This window comes from Palaemon carinicauda, chromosome 23 (assembly GCF_036898095.1).
Source record: "Palaemon carinicauda isolate YSFRI2023 chromosome 23, ASM3689809v2, whole genome shotgun sequence".
Classification (NCBI taxonomy): Eukaryota; Metazoa; Arthropoda; class Malacostraca; order Decapoda; family Palaemonidae; genus Palaemon; species Palaemon carinicauda.
This window is the reverse complement of record NC_090747.1, coordinates 72,392,344-72,417,142: the sequence shown is the minus strand read 5'-3', so window position 1 is coordinate 72,417,142 and position 24,799 is coordinate 72,392,344. Positions and strand designations below refer to the sequence as shown.

The window sequence follows — 24,799 nt, the reverse complement described above, 5'->3', positions numbered from 1 at the left end:
GTCGGAGACAGTCCGTTAAGTTATTAGAGGATCCTAGGTGTGATAGAGATACATTCGTAAAGCATCGAATCCACCTTCTTTTGTAAGGTTATTCTCATTTTGAGAGGAGGCTGACCGATATTATAGCTGAAGGGACGCTTTTAGCCCAAAACTTATGGAACAATAATGGAAATACCAACGAGAATAAAAGAATACGAAGTCGTAGAGAGATTTCTGAAGTCTAGCAGTAGACAGACGGAACTGACAAACAGAAAGAAGGGAAGGCTATTGAAATATTGGAGCAATGGAGGCAGAGATATACTTTCAAGGCGCACCATGGGAGATCAAAGAAACAGAGGAGTAAGGAAATAACAGTCTTTTATAAGGGGTTAGGTTATTTCGTTAGGAGTAGGCCTATATGATGTTATTGCTGAGCAGTAATTTATATACTCTTGGTTCTCTTTCAACTTTTCATATTCTTTATAACTGTCTGAAACAAAAAGTGACCTCAAATGTAAAACAGACTAAGAATAAATTATTACGTCTCTATTCTTTCAAATTTATGTTACTAAAAATAAAAAATCTGCTTAATGATGGGGAAAATAATTCATACTTAAGGGCAAAATAAAAATTTCAGACACGACTGTTATTTTAGTAACGGGCATTGACTCAGTCAGGTCACTTAGGCGGTGGGGAAAGGCTTCAGGACCTAGAGATAACAGAAAGATCTCGAGTGCGTCATGTTAGATAACACGAGTAGATAAAACAGGAATTTTTAATTTGTTCGTGGCTCAATACATCCCCCAAAACGCATACAATTCTCTCGCTCTCTCATTTGTGGTAGAGATATCGATTATGAAAAAAAAAAAAGATAAAATAAAAAACACTAACTGGCCTCTCATTCACCCTATATAAAAGGAGCCGGCTATTACGTGCCAATCCTTGTTGTGAAACCGGACAACCACAACCAGATCGCTTCTCAATTAGTGAGTTTTTTCTTTAATTTTTATAACATTAATTGACATTGATTCAAGCTACTTGTAGTTCATCAGGTATGGTTGATATTATTATTATTATTATTATTATTATTATTATTATTATTATTATTATTATTATTATTATTAGCTAAATTACAACCCTAGTTAAAAAAGCAAGATGCTATAAGCCCAAGGGCTCCAACAGAGAAAAATAACCCAGAAAGGAAATAAATGAACGATGAGGAATAATTAACAAAATATTATAAAAACAGTAACAACAACAAAACAGATATTTCATATGTAAACTGTAAAAAGACTTATGTCAGCGTGTTCAACATAAAACATTTGCTGCAACTTTTGAAGTTCTACCGATTTAACTACCCGATTAGGAAGGTGCCAGATATTAAAATCTAGATCAGGAATAAGAAATTTAATTGACCATCAAGTTCCTGTTCAACAAATTAAGATGAGAATCAGCAGTTGAGGATTAGGCAGGAGAAACAAGGTAGAATGAAAGGATTAAAACACCTCTTCAGAATAGCTTGATTATCAAAAATCTTGAAAGACTTTCTCAATAAGCCAATTTTTTGTGTAACTGAAGAAGACACAGACTTAATGTGTTTCTCAAAAGTAAATATGTTGTCGAGAATCATACCTACAATTTTAAAAGAGCCATAAAGAGTCAAAGAAACATTATCAATGCTGAGATCTGGATGTTGAGGAGCCACTGTCCTTAACCTACTTACAATTATACTTTGAGTTTTGTTAGGATTTAACTTCAAACCCCATAATTTGATCCGTGCACTAATCTTAGCTAGATTTCTATTGAGGAATTCAGCAACCCCAGATCTACATTCGGACGACGGAATTGATGCTGAATGTGGCATTATCTGCACATGCAACAAACTTGTTTTCTAGACCAAACCACATGTCATGTGTATATAGTATGAAAAATAATGGGCCAAGAACACCACCCTGAGGAACACCAGATATCACATTACTATAATCACTATGGTGCCCATTAACAACAACTCTTTGACGGGATTGTCCCATATTTATAACATTTGTCTAGTATCGACCCTCCCCAGGACGCCTTTTGTCCCGTATGTTTAACATTAGAAAAAAAAATAATATACTAGTGAAATTTTGGAAAATAACCTTCCAAGAGTTAAACTCAATGATAAATGTTATACTGTATGGTGAAAACAAGACATGAACAAAAGTTGGTAAAATGATATCTCATTTAAGAGTCTCCTTAGCTACGATGGCGTCAACTTGATTTTCATCTTTCCAGTATCAGAGGAGATATGTGTTTATGTATATATACAGAGTATATATATATATATATATATATATATATATATATATATATATATATATATATATAAGCATATGTAAAGGTCTGCATAAGCATGTATAGATGTATATGTACCTATAGATATATATATATATATATATATATATATATGTATGTGTGTATGTATATAAATATGTGTATATATATGTATGTGTGTATGTATATAAATATGTGTATATATATATATATATATATATATATATATATACATATATATATGTATATATGTATATATATACATATATATATATGTATATATATATATATATATATATATATATATATATAAATGTTTGTGTGTGTTTTATAACCAATGCAGTATTACCAAGTATCAATTAAAACATCAGATAAGTGTCTTCTGTAGACTATAAATTAAACGAAACTAAATATATATAAGCCGTTAAAAATTTGAAGGTAAAATAGGAAATGTAGAACAAAGTGTGGTTAGAAAACCGATAGCCTTTACTAGATCGATAAAGTGAATGACTTTATAGCAAAAACTCAACGTCAGTGGGTTTTAGGGTAATTTAACCAAGTAGGCCCATCGGTATCTTATGATAGTCATTGTGTACAAGATGTAATTGGACATAAAATCGTTCAAAATGTGATTTTTTTTCTACAATGTGCTGGCAGATAATAAGTAATTGCGTCTAAAGGAGTTTTCTCGTGTGTATATATATATACATATATATATATATATATATATATATATATATATATATATATATATAATAAAAAAAAATCTCCACCAGAATAACGCTCTGATTTGGGTGTCCCCTTACTTCAATTTTCGAAATCTGGTCACCCTGATTCCAGTGTGTTTAGGTAACAACCTGTAAAAAAACAAACAGCTTCGATTTTCATTAGGGCTTCTACCGGAAGTTTACCGGTGACTTGTAAAGGAGAAATTTGCTTGTGTGAACGAAATGTTGACGAAAAAAATCCTGAGGTCTTCACCAGCCGTCTTGTACTCCCTTGATATGAGGCTACGATGATATAAACCCAGTCTTGTCTAGACCAATGAACAGTTAGCCAAGATATAGTCAGTGGCATATGGCATATGGCATCAAATGGGTTTGAAGACATATCTTGGAGTGAGTCTGGATACTGGCATCTAATATCAAAGCCACAGTAAAAGGACGATCAGTCTTCAGTGAGCTAACAAAAATTTTTTTTTTTTTTTTTAAAGAATCCGTTATTTGGAAACTAAACTTTAAAAATAAGATTACACCCAGAATCAGAGTTGTCACACAGGTAGAATCAGGTACATTTTTTTGTGGGTCTTACTGATGACAAATAGCGCTGGGTTTTATGAAAATTAGTGTTCTTGGTGTTACTAAAGATGAAGGGCCTCGTTTCTTACAGAAGATAGAGTGCTGTAGCTTGAGAGTATTACGATCTTACTGAAGATGGAGTGTTGTGGGGCCTAAAGCTATAAAGCTAAAGTGATCTGGGTCTTACTGAAGACATAATGCCATGATTAACCTACACTAGAATGTCAATGAACTGATTCTTCTTTTTTATCATAAACTGACATTACAAAACTAACGAACTACTCCAAACCAAAAGGAGGTGTCTTATGATTAATTTTAACTTTTGCCCTGAAACAAGGAAGAAAGCTGCAGGAAACAGAGTGGTTTAATAAATTTGCGTAAAGTATGATAACAAAAACGTTACATAACAGTTAAAAAAGGGTGAAACAGGCGTAATAAAAGAAGTAAGTAAAGCAAATAATAACAAGTTTAGCCCTCAGTAAGTTCAGCAGGCTAATAGCTAACTATTCAAGTGATATGAAATATAGTTTCCTAATCAAAATAAAGAAAAAATCGTCACTTTAACAATAATTTTTAGACATGAAACACAAAGAAACTTTTTTAGACAACTAAATATCATGTGTGGAAAAGTTTTGATATTACTCAAATTGGGCAGAATCGAAAACAAGAAAATATTAGCACAGAGCAAGGATCTAGAAGACGGCACTGAGCTAAGAACAGGGAAATGCGAAGACTTTCAGAAGGACAGAGGCTCAAGTGGAAAAGGGCACTCTCTTAGTTTTAAAAATATGAAATCTACCCTCTTTTATATGTTACTGTTATATGATAATATACAATATGTATAAATAGAAGAAATGTTCGATAGATTTTATTATAGAAAGCAAATCTGTCAACATTAATAAATCTAACATGAGCTGTTTACACAGCAAGTTTTTCAAGATATTATTAATAATAAAAACCCAACCCTACTGGAAAACGAAAATAATTTTCTTAATCATCAAAAGGTAAATTAATAGCTTTAAGGAAGCATATGAATGCTACTGCCTAATAAACTTCAGATATCATAGAAGCATTATCCTGTTAACCATATGATCAGAAATATTCGTGACTTCTTTATCAACTGTGATGTCTTTCTTGATGCTTTGAAGCATTAGATCAGAGAGTCTCTCTTCTTCACACAAGTTTCACAGCCTATGCTTGAGTATCTTGAGCTTGCAAAAAGAAGAGTTTCGCAGTTGCTCTTTTTACAAGTAGATTTGCGTAACGTTTAAGCAACTTGTACACAATTGAGAAGACAAGATGGACATCGTTTCCTTAATACATTTACAGGTAGATCTCTGATCATGTTTTAGCAGGGAGTAGGTCGAGTAAAACACCCACATATCTGTCAAAAGTTTGTCTACTCTTCTTTGAAACCGTAGAATTTGTAGATCATAAGGGAGATTTTTAGCTATTCTCACTGCTAAGTCTGCATCTGCCTTCCAGTTCACTGGCATAATTAAGCTACGAAGTAATTTACATCTTCCAGTTTCTTGACCAAATGTGACCAGAAATGGGTAATATACTTTCACACGATAGAACTCCTCCAAAGTCTCAGAAGTGTGTTCTGTTGTTCCAGGCATAAAGGTATACTTGAATCTTCTTGATACTTCTTTTGGTCTCTCTTGACATGGAATAGCCTCTGGAACCTCAATATCTACATCTTGTGTTTATCGAGTGGCAGTATCATGTATAACCTTGAATTATTCTTCTGTCCTCAGCTCAGTGTCTTTTCAGCGCAGCATCAGCGATCATATATGCATATTGTAAGTTAAGGTCTTGTTATTGAAGAACATTAATTTTAATCCAGTAGCTGTTATTTCCCGGCAATTAAACTCAAAAATTGATACTATGCAACAAAAACTCAACATATCGGCTTGCTTTGTCTGGTGGATTACTTTCACATATCTTACTCTGAATATGCACTCGGGCTGTAACCAACTTCTCTATGGTTCTCAGTGGACTCTTTTAGTAGGCCCATCTTGAATTAGACAGCTTTATCAGTTCCTGAGGATGGGATCCAGGATAGATGGAGAGCTGAATTGTCATGAATACAGTATGCCACTTACTTGATACTGAGATGAAACTACATTTTTATTAGATTAAAAAATGAAGAAAAAGAGTTGATTGACTTTGCACTTTTTACTAGCACAAGGTTCAAGCTGTGAGTAAGGCAAAGAGCATAAAGTATAAGGCTCTTCATTATGGTGAATGATCCTTGACTGAAGCCCGTTATATGTTCCACTCATGTTAGTAGCTCCATATCCTTGACTTTGTATGTTTTCATTCACAAACCTATTTCCCCCCAAAATAACAGAACTGTTCCATCTAGTTCTTCACCAGTAGTAGATTAACTCACACATTTCAATGCAACTCTTTGATTTCATTGTCACACAAAGTGTATATACATAGAAGCCTACCAAGTGTGGGAAACATGTATAGTTTCACCCATGAGAAATTAATAAATTTTTGCTGCCTTAACTTTACCTACTACTGATTTTCTAACAGAGGTAGCCAAAGACATGGTTATGTCATTCTGAGTGCGATTTGTGAGCATTGATAACCAAGGTTTGTTAGATGACGAGTCATGTATAACATATAGATTGTTCTTGAGGACACTGTCATACTTAGAAAACAGGTTAACCAATTCAAGGAAGTTCCCTCTATTAAAACTAATTCAGCTTTCATCCGGATCCTTAAACGGTCGACTTTTCTGTGCTAAATAAAAATATATATCTACCAGTCTAAATATTATCTCTTAATTCATCTGCTTTTCTTCATACTTTGTAGTTTGTTTCTGTTTATCTAAAGTTTCCAAGGTCTTTATAAAGTTGTCAATTTATCTCACCCTCCTGATCATGTGTGCCTCTGAAGTTGCATGCTCCTTGTTTTTTCAAGTGTCTGAAATATGCTACTGAGTCATTGACAAATATTGGCCCAATACCAATTAATCTATGTATAGTATGACTCCAATTAAACAAGTGTTTCTAATAAAAAGGGCAACTAAGCTGTGAAGAAGAAGAAGGGCATGGGCTTAAGCACCCCAGCCTCAATTCCCCCTATGCACCCATTGTCAAGGAAGAGAGTCTACCACAGGTACTCAGGTTTTAGACTTTTGGTTCACCTGCTGGTTTGAGACATCTGAACAGATACTAAGTACGAGATAATATGGCTCATGTAGTCCAGCAGCTTAAACAAGATGTATTTCAGGAACTCAATGTTAACCCTTTTCCAACCATTGTGGGTAGCAGCGATCATTCTTGGCTAATATAAAATTATTCATTCAAGTTGGAAATTCCTCTTGGTCTCCCAGTTTCGGAACGGCACGTATTGTCTATAGCTTTGTATATTCCCTTTTCGACTCTCTCCTATATTACCACATTTTCTTATACAAATACAAATATTACTCTATGAAGTTAAACCAAAAGAAAATAGAATTATATTTTTTTTTCTCATTTATTGCCAATTTATGCAAGTAATTTTAGACACATCAGGCAAGAATGATGGTAAGAAAGATATTTGATAAGACTTGTATCTCTCTATCTCTCTATATATGTATGCATATGTATATACTATATATATATATATATATATATATATGTATATGTATATATATTTATATATATACATATATATAAACATATATATACATATATATGCATATGTATATATATATATTTATATATACATATATATAAATATATATATATATATATATATATATATATATATATTATATATACATATATATATTATATATACATTATATATATACAGTATATATACATATATATATATACAGTATATATATATAAATATATATATATATATATAAATATATATATACATATATATATATTATATATATATATATATATATATATATATATGCATTCATATACGATATATATACTTATGTACATATATATCACTTTCTGAGTGCGAGTACCTTAACGTGGTGAAAGGGTCTAAGCATTGCCATGATCAGAAAAGCTGTACTAGTTAGGGCCATAAACACGAGGTTGGTTTGCTATGATTAATCAGAGGAAAATCGACCACCATCACCAATCGTCACTGGCTAGCGTGGTGATGAAAACTGACCAAAAATGTCCGAGGCCCTTGTCCTGCAGTGGACTAGACACGGCTACATTTGTTGTTGCTGTTATACTTATATACAGTATATATATATCTATATATATATATATCTATATACATATACATATATATATATATATATATATATATATATATATATATATATACATATATACATATATACATATATATATATATATATACATATATATATACATATATATACACATATATACATAAATATACATATATACATATATACACATATATACATATATATACACATATACATATATATATACATATATAAAAATATATATATATATATATATATATATACATACATATATATATACACATATATACATATATATACATATATACATATATACAAATATATACATATATATATACACACATATATATATATATATATATATATATATATATATATATATATATATATATATATATATATATACATATATATGAAGGAGAATGATTATCCAAGGTCAAATGTGAACATCGTGTACGATATACCTCGAACGGCCTGTTTACAGACGCATGCCCAACGAGAGAGAGAGAGAGATTAGATAATAATGTTAGTATAATGGATCTTTTTTTTAATAAATACACACACTAAGCCATCACTATCTCTCTCTATCTCTATCTCCTACACACACTCATGCTCACATGACACGCAAAAACATCTTGTAGTCCATTGGCTGCGACGCCACTACAGTTCTACACAGAGGATTTATACCCGGCAGTTGGACATATTTGGTTGGTAGCTGTGTGTGTGTGTGTGTGTGTGTGTGTGTGTGTGTGTGTGTGTGTGTGTGTGTGTGTGTGTGTGTGTGTGTGTGTATTTGGGGTGAAAGAGGGAAGAGGGAGGTTGGTTATGCACATTTACCTGGCTGTTCATCTTAACAGAGTAACATTTCATTCGAATGAAAAGAAAGCGTTATCAGTTTCATGTTATCAGATTAATGTTCCTGTACCTAAAATAGTGTATGCGCAGTTATATCATTCAAACCTACTCCCAACTGATAGTATTTCTAGACAAAAAATATACAGTATAACTACATACAACTTGAGGTTTTCCCTAGGTGGGGACTTTTTTGTAAAGAAGTTTTAATATTGCATATTGAATGATAACAAAATTAATCATTTCATATATAATAATGAAAGATGTTTTCTTCTTCAGGTTTTATTAGGTAAACTGACAAGATGAAAGCATATTTAGCCATTTTCGTTGCGCTTATGGTGGCAGTTTCAGCGTCGCCCAGGTTCAGGGTAAGTTTCTATCAATAATTTCACATTTCTTTATCTTTCTTTTCAATGTTCCGTATTAAATTTTTTAATTTCCTTTTAGATTAAAAAAAAATATTGCATCTTCATAAAGTATCTTCCTTCAAAAATCCTTGGCAATTTTCCAGCTATTTTTAAATATTCGATGCTCTTTTCATCAATCCGATAATTTGATATTTCGTTTTTTTATTTCGAAGGTATTATGCCTATTTTCTTTATAAATACCGTAACTATTTTCTTTTATTTCATAAGTAAGATTTCATTATTTTTCAGCTATCTCCATGACTGTAACTTGTTTCCTATTTCATTCTATTTCACTGAGGACATTTATGATTGTTACATAAACTTTTATATAACACCAGAGAACTTTATACCAAACACTGAATCATACGAAATAGGAAAAATTACCGCATTAACTTCTTGAAGAGAAAGTTTTACTCTAATTCAAATTACATATCATCTTGAACTAAGGAACAAACTCATAAATATAGGAAAATTATGATATCAACTAATTAGGTTACGAAACAAATTTCGCGAAGAATTTATGACTTCACGGACAAGTAGATTCTCAGGGGTTAGGCGGAGAATCTACTCAACACAAAAATTTGCCAAAAAAAAAAAAAAAAAAAAAAAAAAATCCTGGAATAAATGTTGCCAGGCATTTACCCATTTAAAAACTGATATATTGACGTAAAGGAGTTACATCACGGTCACCAACCAGTAAAAGATAATAAATTATGGTAAAATTACGGTCGCCTGTATTCCACTGAATTACATCTGAGAACAGTATACTTTTACGGAGATTTTCAGATTAAAATTGTTTTTTGTAAAGTGAAGTATACATTGCCTTATAAATTTTCCGAGATTGACTTGGGTGTGTAGAACGTTCCTCCATTTATGATTATATATTTCCCGTATACGAGACCCGATAAATATGATGGCTAAATATTTTGATAGATATGCATACACACATGGGCCTCACGCCAAGGTATGATTACACCCTCTCCCCATTTCCCGAGGAACGAGGAGAGCTCAGCGTAACTATATATATATATATATATATATATATATATATATATATATATATATATATATATATATATATATATATATATATATATATATATATATATATATATATACATATATATATATATATATATATATATATATATATATATATATATATATATATATATATATATATATATACCAAATACACGTTTTTTATTATATAGGGGAGATGGCACTGATGATTCTTGTGCATTATGACTGTAGTGAGTCTAGTCAGTTAATTGTTGTAAGTACCCTTGCATCATGGCAGTAACGATTCTTATGTGCTATTTATATAATTCAAACATTACTCGGGGCTGGGAAACCATTAGGCGCGAAGATGCAATAGCAGGGAAAACTACTTAGGTACAATCAAAATATGTTGGTAGCCAGGTGGAAGAAATAAGAAGTAAGTGCAGGTAGAATGAGAAAGAAAATTGCCAAGTAACAATAGAAAGAGCTACAGTGCACATTTCAGGTGTCCTTACAGCAGTAACGCCGCCCTTCCCCCGCCCTCCTATATGGAGGAAATTATCTTAATGTCATTCAAACTAACATAACACAGACTTTAAGGTATATCATTTTTTTGCTAGGTTCCACCGCTGGCAGCTGTTGACCAGATTGACCAGTTTCAGGAGGAAAACGGTAAGTAGATAAGAGCTGTCATTAAATCTATCATGAATATGAATTAAAACATTATTTCATCTTTTCTAAATACACCAGTACTTATAATAAGTAAGCTTTCGTAATTTTTCCTCTTGCTTTTTTTTATTCAGCATTTCTTTGTCGCATGAATTTCGCGTTACTTATTTCTTATTTTTTTCATTCTGTAAATTCTGAGAGCAATCTATACATTTAAAAGCACATTCACGTTTTCTTCTTCTATGGAATTATTTTCAAACTTAAGAATTCTATTTTTACTGTATCCATGCAAATCTATGTTGAATAAATATTTCCGATTTGATATTCTCCTAAAGAGTATGGAACAATTCATCAAATCTATTAATTGGAATTAAGAAAAACAATTGAAAAGATAGGGTGATGACAGGAAAGTCAGAAACTAAGGAATGTATGATAATGTTGGCATTGGTGTAAAAAATGTGGTTTGTTTTAGGTGGTTCCGTCACGTGGAGAAAATGGTGATGATACCTGGCTAAAAGTGATTAAAATTCAGAAGATAGGCGTGAACGGAAGTGCCATTCATATTTAGAAATCGTGATAGAAGTGAGTGGCAATGTTTCTTAGGGGGTTAACACCATGCTTGTGAGCTTTGTGTGTATGTTTGCGATATCGTTATTCTTTGTACGATGGTTGACTGTCCATGGATCACAAGTTAATATGCAAATATGGTAGTGGCTATGCTCACAATATATATATATATATATATATATATATATATATATATATATATATATATATATATATATATATATATATATATATATATATATACATATATATATACATATATATATACATATATATACACACACATATATATATATATATATATATATATATATATATATGTATATATATATATATATATATATATATATATATATATATATATATATATATATGTATATATATATATATATATATATATATATATATATATATATATATATTTCTTAATATGGTGAAGGGGTTTGTGTATCACCATGATCAGTCAGGGCAGCCCATATTATTATTATTACTATCCAAGCTACAACCGTAGTTGGAAAAGCGAGATGCTATAAGCCCAAGGGCTCCAATAGGGAAAAATAGCACAGTGAGGAAAGGATATAAGGAAATAAATAAATGATGAGAACAAATTAACAATAAATCATTCTAAAAACAATAACGTCAAAACTGATATGTTATATATAAATTATAAAAAGACTTACGTCAGCCTGCTCAACATAAAAACATTTGCTGCAACTTTGAACTTTTGAAGTTCTACTGATTCAACAACCTAATTAGGAAGATCATTTCATAACTTAGTCACAGCTGGAATAAAACTTCTAGAATACTATATAGTATTGAGCCTCATGATGGAGAAGGCCTGCCTATTAGAATTAAATGCCTGCCTAGTATTACAAACAGGATAGAATTGTCCAGGGAGACCTGAATGTAAAGGATGGTCAGAGTTATGAAAAATCTTATGCAACCTGCATAATGAACTAATTGAACGACGGTGCCAAAAATTAATATCTAGATCAGGAATACGAAATCTAATAAACCGTAAGTTTCTGTCCAACAAATTAAGATGAAAATCAGCAGCTGAACACCTGACAGGAGAACAATACTCAAAACAAGGTAGAATGAAAGAATTAAAAAACTTCTCCAGAATAGATTGATCACCGAAGATTTTATAAGAATTTCTCAATAACCCAATTTTTTGTGCTATTGAAGAAGACACAAACCTAATGTGTTTCTCAAAAGTAAATTTTCTGTCGAGAATCACACCTAAAATTTTAAGTCATACAAATTTAAAGAAACATTATCAATACTGAGATCCGGATGTTGAGGAGCCCCTGTCCTTGACCTACTTACAATCATACTTTGAGTTTTGTTAGGATTCAACTTCATACCCCATAATTTGCACCATGCACTAATTTTAGCTAATCTCTATTAAGGGATTCACCAACCCCAGATCTACATTCAGGGGATGTAGCATCATCTGCATATGCAACAAGCTTGTTTTCTCGGCCAAACCACATGTCAAGTGTATATAGTATGAAAGTAATGGGCCAAGAACACTACCCTGTGGAACACCGGATATCACATTCCTATAATCACCATGGTGCCCATCAACAACTCTTTGAGATCTATTACTTAAAAAAATCAATAATAATGCTAAGAAACGACCCACCCACTCCCAACTGTTTCAGTTTGAAAACAAGGGCCTCATGATTAACACGGTCAAAGGCAGCACTAAAATTAAGGCCAATCATACGAACTTCCTGACCACAATCAAGGGATTTCTGTACAGCATTGGAGATTGTAAGAAGGGCATCACATGCTCCAAGGCCTTTACAAAAACAAAATTGCAAACTAGGGAATAGATGATTACCTTCAACAAATCTATTAAGATGTTTTGCTTGAAGACGTTCAAAAACTTTAGATAATATGGGAGTTATGGAAATTGGGCGGTAATCAGTGGGACTTGAGCTACCACAAACACATTTACATAGAGGAGTAACATTACCAATTCTCCAACAAGTGCTAAAAGCTACTCTTATTGCTAACTTGCGCAAAATAACAGATAACTCTGGAGCTAAGAAATCTGCAGTCTTTATAAAAAACAAAGGAAAAATACCGTTTGGGTCTACACCTCCATAAGCATCAAGGTCCATCAACAGAGCTTTAATTTCACGAGATCGAAAAGCTAAACTAGTTAGTTTAGCCTCAGGAAAACAGGAATGAGGAAGTTCAAGTTTTTCATTACTGTTTACTGTCAAAAACATTAGCCAAAAGGGTTGCCTTTTCCTTTGGACAGAGAGTGACTGAGCCATCTGGTTTAAGTAAAGGAGGCACTGTTGCATCAACACCAAAGAGTGCAGATTTAAGGGTAGACCACCATTAATGTTCCCGAGTTGTACCAAAAAGGGTTTCTTTTATGGTTAAATTGTATTCCTTTCCAGTTGAGGCATAAACTCTCTGAGAAAAAAGCTCGAAGCTGAGTATAGTTATTCCAGGTCAAATCTGATCTGTTACCCTTCCAAAGATGATAGGCCTCCTGTTTCTCCAAATAAGCACGTCTACAATCATCATTGAACGACGGTTTGTCCTTCACTCGGTACCTTAGCACACAAGAAGGGATACGTCTATCAATTATGTTGACAAGATTCTCATTCAAAGGGACAACAGGTTCAACCCTACTATATAACTGTGACCAATTCAAGCACAAAAGATTATGCAAAATCCCATTCCAGTCTGCTTGGGATTTCATTTGATACATCAGGGACCGGCTACTCAGTCTTCATTACTAATGAAATCAAGGCATGATCAGATGTCCCGACTGGAGAACTAACCTTACTAGTCAGTGTATACGAGGTCCAAGCAATTACCAGCCCTGTGAGTAGCTTCATTTATGATTTGCTGACAGCCTGATTCAGAGGCAAAGTTTATATGTGTATGTATGTATGTGTATGTGTGTGTATGTATGTGTATATATATATATATATATATATATATGTGTGTGTGTGTGTGTGTGTGTGTGTATGTGTATGTACACAAAAACATGCGTTATAATTAGGCCTATACCACATATAATTCATAAACCTCATATCGATCTATTTGTCTACCTCTTATTGAAACCTTTTATTGTTCTTGAACTTCTCTTGAAATTCATTTCCTTATTTCCATCCTCACTGGGCTATTTTCCCTCTTGGAGTCCTTGTGCTTATAGTATCCTTCTTTTCCAACTAAGGATGTAGCTTAACAAATAATAATAAAAATAAGAACAAAAATAATAATAATAAATAATAACAACACCAACAACAACAACAACAACAACAACAACAATAATAATAATAATAATAATAATAAAATTTCATTTCTTCTCTCCTCTGACATATCGATAAAATAATGATAATAATAAATCTAATGATGGTGATAATAATAATGATAAGATCGCAATTGGTACATTTACCATTGTATTTTTTGTGGGGAAGGGGCTGGTTCATCTGCGTGTAGCATTCATTTTGATTAACCCGAGTGAATGATGATGACTGTATATACTACTCCATTGACGCTATGAGTGATTTAGATTTGAGCGTGTATAGTGCGAAAACGTAAAATCATTGCTATATAACTGTATGGCTGTAATGTTTGGTTTTCAAGTCTTTAAAGATCTTGTCCAACTTTAGGGACCCAGAGTTTAGTGCCTTCTAGATCCATGTTTGTTAAGTCTTCTAGGAGTAGGTCCATAAGCATTCCAGTTCATTATAACCGGAGTTCAATTTCATGCCTAAGGATTTTCGGGCAAAATGTTTGATGGCCAGAAATTTAGATAAGCATATGAGTAATGATTATCCACAACAATAAAGAGATTGTATAAATCTGTTGTGCAAACCCTTAATTTAAGTTTACCAATTTTTTTTTATAAACTACTTTGCAGCTGAGATATTTACATAATATATTATCCACTACAGGTACCAGCGACTCAACATTATCATCCACTGTCGAAACATCACCATCCACGGTCGAAACATCACCATCCACGGTCGAAACATCACCATCCACTGTCGAAACATCACCATCCACGGTCGAAACATCACCATCCACTGTCGAAACATCACCATCCACGGTCGAAACATCACCATCCACTGTCGAAACATCACCATCCACTGTCGAAACATCACCATCCACTGTCGAAACATCACCATCCACTGTCACAACACAATCCCCTGTCACAGACACAACAACCGAAGCACCGGCCTCCGAGTCAACATCATCTCAGTCACCAACAGGTAATGTACTTGTATTTCTATTAGCAGATAATGCATTTGTATTGCTAAATCACCAACACTCGTAATACTTCAAGGAGGAGCAACTTGTGATTCGCGTAATATTATCACATCCTGATGTATAAAGACAATTATCTTGATAGTTTATTGTCCTATTTTGTAAAGCCACTACTCTTAGTTAAGGTTTGTGTTATGAATATATTCAACCAATGTTTATAATTAAGGTCTATGATCGAATCTATCCGGCCAATACTTAGAATTATGGGTTCCATTTCAAAAATACTTCAGGAAATATATAGACTTAGTAACTTGGAATTAGATGGTCTTTGTACAGTTTTCTTTGGGAAATATAACAATGAATAGTTTAAGTCCAAATTTCCAAAACAAGCATGAAGATGAAGTGTTCCTTAGTCAAACCTTACCAACAAAAATATACAACGAAAGGTTCTGTCTTTGCCGCGTTATATTAAAATCGGTTGGGTTCTGTCACTCAAAAAGGGTTGTTGAATCTAAAAACCCCTTAAGTCACTCCTTGAACTAGATAACCTACACAGATGGCAAAATTGAGACCACATACATTGTTACTCGAGTAGGTGATTGGTACAAGGCCGGAAGCAATTAAGCAGAGGCCTAAGAACATGGGTAAAAAAGAATCTACAGGCATTCAAATGGTACCATGAAGGAGACCTAGGCAATCATAATCTAAATTTTTTCTCTTCAAGTGTGTGTGTGTGTGTGTGTGTGTGTGTGTGTGTGTGTAGTGGTGTTATACTCACAGTAGAGTTTACTGGGATATGGGACAGAGCAACTGGCGTAGGGTTTCATACCGCACCCAAAGTGCTTTCATAAAATAAAGTGAGTATAGCTAAAATATTAATTTCTCACTTTATCCTTTAATGTCCACAGGATAAGCATAGCATCCGAAGGAAGTGACAGCTGAGGAAACTAATTTACTATACTCTTTGGGTAAAAATATGAAGTGCAAACAAAGTCATTTTTCATCAATTTTTGGGATCATCAAATGTTTGTCTTAAAAATTTATGTTTCTCATTTTCAATTGATCAATCAGAATCTATCTATAGAAAAAGAAATAAACATTATTTGATTTTTATCAACAAAAGGTAGAGTTAATTGTAAACAGACAGTTGGCTATTCTAGTCCGAGTATTTATCATCATAGCCATATTGTGTACTAATTCAATTGTATATTATATAATCATAGTAATTATCATCATGTCATGAGATTTACTACCAACAAGAAAGCCCTTACAGTCATGATATGTACTGTTATCTAATATTTTTTTATCTTTTATTACGAAAATAATAACGCTGCTAAACTTTTCAATTGGTTCATATCTAAACCATCATACAAAATATTGTTTAACATTAGCTCATAAATTTCTAAATATAGACCATTTCATATGAAAAATAAGTTTTACATTTACATTCATATGAATCCAGAATCTATGTACGATGTACCATCATACCAATACAATTCAAAGTCTCAATGCTAAACATCTCAGAAAAATGGCTTTAAAGTTTTGAAACTTCATAAGCCCATAACTCTTATTTTACAAGATTTTTCGTCTGGTTCGACTTTTCAGAATTGTTATAACGTCAACAATTTCATGATATGCATGACAAATATATTGACTTCATATCATTGATTGATTGATTGATTGATCGAATGATTGATAATTTACAGATTTCATGCACTATTTCTTTCAAAATTACTTTTTTGACATTTTAAGTTCCCAAAAGTGATTTACCATGAGCTAATCCCACGTAAGGTTGATCAATTGATTGACACATGATTAATGGTATGATAGATTGTAAGATTAATGACAAAATTGATAAATAACTCGGTAAGACCCTTATAATTTGCATCAGGTATGAATGTTTAAGTCCCCTAGAATGACCAAGCACATGATGGTATAATCAATCGCATGACACTACTGCTGGCAGGATTGATAGCAAGATTGATGACAAAAGTACTAAGTAATGCAGTTAGACCCTTATAATTTGCAATAGGTTAGGTTTCTAGAATGACCAAACACATGATTGATGGTATGATTAATCGCATGGTACACGATTGATCGCAAGATTGATAACTAAAGTATAGTATCAATATAGAACAATGCATTATTAGTTAGAAAATTGGAATTTGCATAATTAAATAGATCTTTGCAAATACACTATTTTGAATCCCTTGTACGACTGGCGGAAACCTCTATTAATAAAGTTACAGATTTTAATAAGTTCCCATTTTGTTCATTTTGTCAACTTAGCAGAGGCCATAAGAGCCTTCTTCCACCGGGTAACTTCAGACAAACATTGATAGTTGGTGCTTATGTCACAAATTACTTGTTCGGATAGAATAAAGGGCTCAACATTATATATTCAAAACATCTTTGGTATTTGCTTTCAATATTGGAATATACAATATACTGTAACTATAACTCTTATCTTATTTATCATGTTAATGATTAAAGGTTAGGGTAGAAAAGTGTGTTTGATATATTTAGTCTAATAATGGGAAATGGAAGCCAAGTTCACGTTGGAATAGAGGAGGAAACACGAAGCTACAACTTGCCCCTTTGTTAAGTTTGTATAATTGATAATCAAAAATACCAAGTGCAAAGCCATAGCTTTTCAGTTATGTTAGATGATCAACCTTAACTCAAAAACCATGGATTTCCACCAGAAATAATTGTCATAAACGTTCAAAACACCACAAAATATACCAAAAAGACAAGTCATATTTTCTACAAACCGTTTAGTGCACTGTTCTATAATTTTACCAAAAAGGCAAAATAACGCAATCAGACTCGAACAATTTGCATCAGTTTAGGTTTATGTGAAAACTTAAAGCCCCTAGAATGACCAAGCACATGATTGATGGTATGATTGATTGTATGGCCCATGACTGACAGCATGCGTCTTTGTAAGATAAAGAATAACAATGCTAAAGTTGACAAAAATAGATTACTGTTGGCCCTTATTGCAATTGTACATTATCAGGACAAATAAGGGCAAATATATGATACTTTAATTTCTAGCCAAATACATGAACCATATATTTTTCCTGACTATGCTTATTTGGGCAAACCACCTGTTCATGAGTTTTTGGACCCCCTTATATAAAGACAATTATGGGGGACCTCAGTCGAAAACCATGGTTTTTTGGTGGGGAAATGTCGTAAACGAGTGTATTTGCAGCAATAATAATGGTCAGAAATGCAAAATAAGCACAAGATAGCCAGTTGGAAAAATATACAGTTCATGTAAGTGGCTGAAAACAGGCCAAAACGTGATTATATAACACTTTTGAGATTTTTAAAAAGGTACAGAACCTAACAAACCCACCTAACCTAACCTAGTAGTTCCCAGGTCACAACCCCTAGCTGGGGGCCAAAACCCTAGACCCCCCTTCTCAGGTCACATCCCCTAGCTGGGGGAAAGCCCCCTGACCCCCCTTCTCAGGTCACATCCCCTAGCTGGGGGAAAGCCCCCTGACCCCCCTTCCCAGGTCACAAACCCTCCCAGGTCCTAACCGCTAGCCGGAAGGTCACAAATAAATCCTTATATTATGATGAAGCAAATCACAAATAAATCCTTACCTTATGATTGACACCGTCTCATTTCTTTTTTTTGTTTTTGTTTTTTGCAATCTTTACAGAAGCTTTGCAATAGAAATGTGCTAGTTTTCCCGGAAAAATTATGTAAGAATCAGACCTTTGAGGTATTATTTCACGGTTATTTTCTAATTTCACATGAGTAACAATATCTTTACACACTCGGAGAGTTTTTCCATTATGGTCAATTGCCAACATAAATGAAATTACACAATTCTGAAATAGGTTGATCTGAAATAGATTGATGTACTTCCCTTAAGTTCTCTCTTGGAGACGTCTTTATGTGATGGTGATGAAGTTGAAACTGAAGGGGAAGGTGGAAGAAAATGGCTGTTGTAGAACAACTTTCGGAAACTTATGAAGAAGTACTTCTAAGCTGTTAATTGGTTTTAAAAAAACCAGCTGGCAAATACGGCACTGTAAATGCACAGAAAGCTCCCCAAACCGATAGGAAGCAACGCATGCACAATAAGTCCCCTTCGATCTTTCAGATGTAAACAATGGGCTTACAGTGAAAAACACACTTCACATTTTAATACACCATTACGTAAGTTATTATGGCCCAGCTCTTATTAAACATATAAAGAAAAATACCAAAACTGGCCAGCATTGTCCATTTCTTATAGAAAATTTCAGTTTCGCCAATAGTTAAAGTATCATATATTTACCAAATGTGAAGAATGTTTTTCACTCTAAGTCTATTGTTTACATGTAAGAGACTAAAGGGGACTTGTTGTGCATGCTTGGTTCCGATTGGTTTGGAGAGCTTTCGGTGTATTTACAATGACGTATCTGTCAGGTGGGTTTTTTAAACCAATTAACAGCTTACAAGTACTTCTTCATAAGTTCCCGGATGTTGTTCTACAACGTTATTTTTTCCACCTTCCCCTTCAGTTTCAACTTAACCACCTTCACATATAGATGTCTCTAAGAGGGAACTTTAAGGAAGTACATCAATCTATTTTGAAATTTAGTGTAATTTCATTTATGTCGGCAATTGATTAGGATGGAAATGCTCTACGTTCAGTCTAAAGCTCTTGTTACTCGTGTGAAATTAAAAAAGAATTGCAAAATAATGCCTCAAAGGTCCGATTCTGACTTAATTTTTAGGGAAGACTAGCACATTTCCTACAGCAAAGCATCTGTAAAGATTGCAAAGATGAAAAAAAAAAAAAGGTAGATGTTGTCAATCATAAGGTAAGGAATTATTTGTGATTTACTTTTTCATAATGAAAGGATTTACTTGTGATTTACTTTTAGTTTGTGACCTGGGAAGGGGGTTCTGGGGGCTTGGCCCCACGCTAGGGGATTGTAACCTGTGAAGGGTGGTCTGGGGGCTTGGGCCCCAGCTAGGGGTTGTGACCTGGGAACTACTAGGTTAGGTTAGGTGGGTTTGTTAGGTTCTGTACCCTTTTACAAATCTCAAGTGTTAAATAATCACGTTTTGGGCTTTTTTTAGCCACTTGCATGTACCATATATTTTATCAACTGATTATCTAGTGCTTATTTTGCATTTCTGATCATTATTTTAGCTGAAAATCACTCGTTTATGACATTTCCCCACTCCCCAAAAAAAACCGGTTTCACACTGAGGTCCCCCATAATTGTCTTTATATAAGGAGGTCCAAAAACTCATGAACAAGTGGTTTGCCCCAATAATCATAGTCAGAAATACATGAAACCCAAGATAGCGGGTAGGAAAAATATGATTCATGTATTTGGCTAGAGATTAAAGCATCATAAATTTTCCTCATTTTAATCGACCAATACGCAAGTTATTAGTCCCAGCCCCCATTAAACATTTGGAGAAAAATACCAAACTAGCCAGCCCTCGTCCATTTCTTATAGCGAATTCCACTTTCTCTAGTAGTTGAAGTATCATATATTTACCAAATAATTTTAAAAATAACATGCAAAGAAACAATGAGTAATAATAAAACAGCATGCAAAATGGGAGTGGTCACATTTACGTTCAGCCGCGAAGTGAAGAACTGGTACCAGTAGAAGCTTGCTGTTCTCTCATTAATCCAAAACGATGGAAATAAACACTATTTGGCTATTACCAATCGATGTGGTGGATTCCGGATCATCAGCAACTCTCCCTATCACCTCTGGACATCGTTAAAATTCCTAAAATAGGCAATAAAATTAAAGAAAAAATACACATAAAAGGTTTGGGTGAACTCACGCAGCCAAACATTTGTAAACAAACAAGGATAGGGGGGGGGGAGGTTTAGGGACATAATGGCAGGCAACCGGAACTGTTCACAAGCGTTAATTTTTCGGCAAAATGTTATTTTCAGAATGTGAATTGGCAGTTTTTCTTTTATGTTAGGATGAAATTATATTGTTAATTTTAAAACATGATTAGACTATTATGAAGTGCGACTCAGAAACAATAACATAAAATATTTACCTTTACGCTACCGAATTAGGTTACAATCTCAGGCTCAGACTTTCACTCCCAGCTGCGAGGTTAAATAAAAATCAACTGCACTTTTCAATACGTCTATCAATCATCTTACATTTCTCGGATTTACACTCACTTTAATCACTTATACCATTCAAAAGAGTAGAAAAATTTGCAATCCAGACGTACGATAAACTAAAAAGAAAAAAAAAAAACAAGACCATAATAATGTGGGTGAGGTGTTAGATTGGTTGCTTTAGTTAATATATTTTTCTTCCCCCGATATCTTCAGGTCTAATAAGTAGGCCCATTTTATATCATAGAAGAAATGTATAATAATAATAATAATAATAATAATAATAATAATAATAATAATAATAATAATGTTATTCATTATTATTTCAGAAGCGGAAACAACCACTGCCTACATCCCGTCAACTACAACTGGTAAGTAAACATTAGATTGTGAAATTAAATATTAAGAACACGGTGTATATCATAATCAGTCTTTTTATTCTTCTTTGCTGGAATTATAAATTTCCGTTGCATCTAATAAATATCATGAACCATATTTTCACAATCCACACCTTCATAGCCTTATTTTATCAAATAGGCCTATGTCTCATTGCATTTCATTAGGCAGCAAATGACTTTAGTAAGTACTTCTAACAAGCAATGCGGGAAAATTAATTGATACATTATATGTAATATGATATTCTAAGAAGAAATGAAAATCATTTTTATTAATAAAAGGAGCTAAAAACTTAGTATTCCTCCCACCATGGTTGTAGCTTTCACCTTGCCAAGGTTCGAAGAGGACTTAGAAAATTTTGCTTTGCGACGTTACTAATTTTTCTTCTTTTTTTTCCCCCATTTCTTTTCACCGTGTGACAGAGGCCTCTAATGGTAAGTCTTACATTGTTTAAAACTTTTCTCTTTGTTTTACTTATCAGTTTTATATTTTAATGACAATAACTCTAATAATTGCATCTTTATCTCTTGTTCTTTATGTTTCAAATAAAAGTTACCATAGAATGCGTATTTCCAAGAGCCAAAGATATTAGTTACCAATTATCCTTTTCTAATTTTATTTTTCTGGTTCCAGAACTCGACGGCGGAGAAATCGCCGGCATAGTTATAGGGACCCTGGCTGGAGTTGGCCTTATAGGATTTGGCATTTACTATATGAAAAAGAAGGAAATGGCCTGTTTCGGCTAGGTCATGTGAACGCAGACACGGAGGATGGCAGGCGGGGACATCGAAATGAGATAAATAGGATTCCGTTTCCAAGACCGAGGGAAGGTTCGAGATGAAATATGAAAACAATTATTATGACAGCAGGAGAGACTGATTTTAAGACATCATTGGTTAGTTCGGTGTCTCAACTTGCCCCCAGTCCAGTGACTGAACGCATCTGGATCTATTTATTTTTATTTTTTTTTCGCTGTAGCTTAAACCTTATAGGAATACGCAAACATGCACATACAATATTCCCATAATTATAAACAACAATGGTATGAAATATGCCAAACAAATGCCTATATGCCTGTGTGCGAGAATGTTCATGCAAAACTTTACACACATCAACAGCAAAAAAAAAAAAAAATGATAGATTGTCGAGAATCACTCTATAGTGACATTTAAAAATAAATGAAAAGTAATCTAAATTTTTATGTACCCAATCAAAATTACCTTGAACTTACATTACCACTTCAGAGTACCAATAGAAACAGAGTAGGCCAATCCATTAGATACTAATATGAATAAATCAGTCCGTTTCTTTGTTTACAAGTGGCATTTTTATGAATGGGATAAAATGGAACCATTCTCCCGAACAATTGGAATTATCCTTTGCACGTAATAAACGAAGAGAAAAATAACAGACCAGACCCATCTGTAAATTACAGAAATTTGGATAGAAAACATGATGATTATTACCAATGATGATACAGATTTATTATTTTAGAAAAATGCATAATTAGGCTACACTTTTACGAAATTAAATTATCAATAAAGTGAAGAAAATGGGAATGGTTTAAAATCCACAATAAAATCAGTACATACGTACACATATACATTACAGTATATAAATGGGAGAGAGCAGACAAACTTTAGCTAAAGCATTCGTAGAATAAAAACCGTTACTTACGTAATCATTAAAGGTAAAAACTATCTTGTGTCGTGTCGGTGTTTACCAGTATTTTTGTCTTATATTTATAGTAAATAATAAAGGTATTTCTTCAGTATATGTTTGAAATCAACCTCTATCCTTTTTTTTTTTTCTTAAAAGTTCATGAAGTCTTACGTCACATTCCTTTATGGAAGCAAAGTGTATATGTTGACCGTGAAATGTGGCAGTAGGCCTACTTAGCAATAGTTCGGTCATGTTGAAAGAATAGCTAAGTGAGAAGAGTGTGTATATTTCAAGATGGTAAGGAGGCAGAAGGTCTAGAGAGGGCTGGGTAAATGTAGTGGAAGATATATTATTAAGAAATGACTCTGAATACTCAGGAAGAACGATATGGTAGGCATAAGGGATTAGAAACAATGCTGATGCACATCTTTCTGTGAATGTGCATGAGGTGGCTAGTATGGTGGAAATGTTACTGAAAATGGGGTTATCCTTGATTCAACAGTTAAAAGGTGAATAAGTGAGTGGCTGTTGTAATTTCAAACGTTCAGAGATTGTATATAGTGACTTAAATCATCATTAAGTATGATAGAAGAAAGAAGATTATGGAGTGATTATAGTGATGCTCATTTACAAAAGAGGGAACTGGACGATTTATGAAAAATGTCTATTGTTTGTAGGTTGGTGTAAAAGAGAGAGAGAGAGAGAGAGAGAGAGAGAGAGAGAGAGAGAGAGAGAGAGAGAGAGAGAGAGAGAGAGAGAGAGAGAGAAACTACTCGTAGTTCAGTCTAAAGAAGGAATGGGAGATTTTACAAAGAGCAATAAACAAATAAAAAAGGTTAAACTAATACTTGTGGCTCATGCTAAATTATCTGTACCAAAAATGTGACCTATATTGACATATACATGATTTGTCACATAAACATTACGGATAGCCATGTGCGTGTGTATATACAGTATATATAGATATGCTGTACACACACACACACACACCACCCACACACACACACACACACACACACACACACACATATATATATATATATATATATATATATATATATATATATATATATATATATA

The 24,799-nt window shown here is 33.2% G+C and overlaps 1 protein-coding gene across 2 annotated transcripts; it reads left to right on the top strand.

Annotated features, from left to right (window-relative positions):
* Positions 1-852: 852 nt before the first annotated feature.
* On the top strand, positions 853-23,828 carry LOC137617173 (uncharacterized). 2 transcript variants are annotated; one of them, XM_068347038.1, is made up of 7 exons: positions 853-965; positions 8,929-9,017; positions 10,679-10,730; positions 15,227-15,544; positions 21,991-22,032; positions 22,480-22,491; positions 22,691-23,828. In XM_068347038.1, the coding sequence occupies exons 2-7, from the start codon at positions 8,952-8,954 to the stop codon at positions 22,801-22,803; spliced, it is 603 nt and encodes a 200-aa protein (XP_068203139.1). In that variant the 5' UTR covers positions 853-965; positions 8,929-8,951; the 3' UTR covers positions 22,804-23,828. The 2 variants fall into 2 exon arrangements, with proteins under 2 accessions (XP_068203139.1, XP_068203141.1); XM_068347040.1 differs by having other exon boundaries at positions 915-1,031.
* The last annotated feature ends 971 nt before the right edge of the window (positions 23,829-24,799 follow it).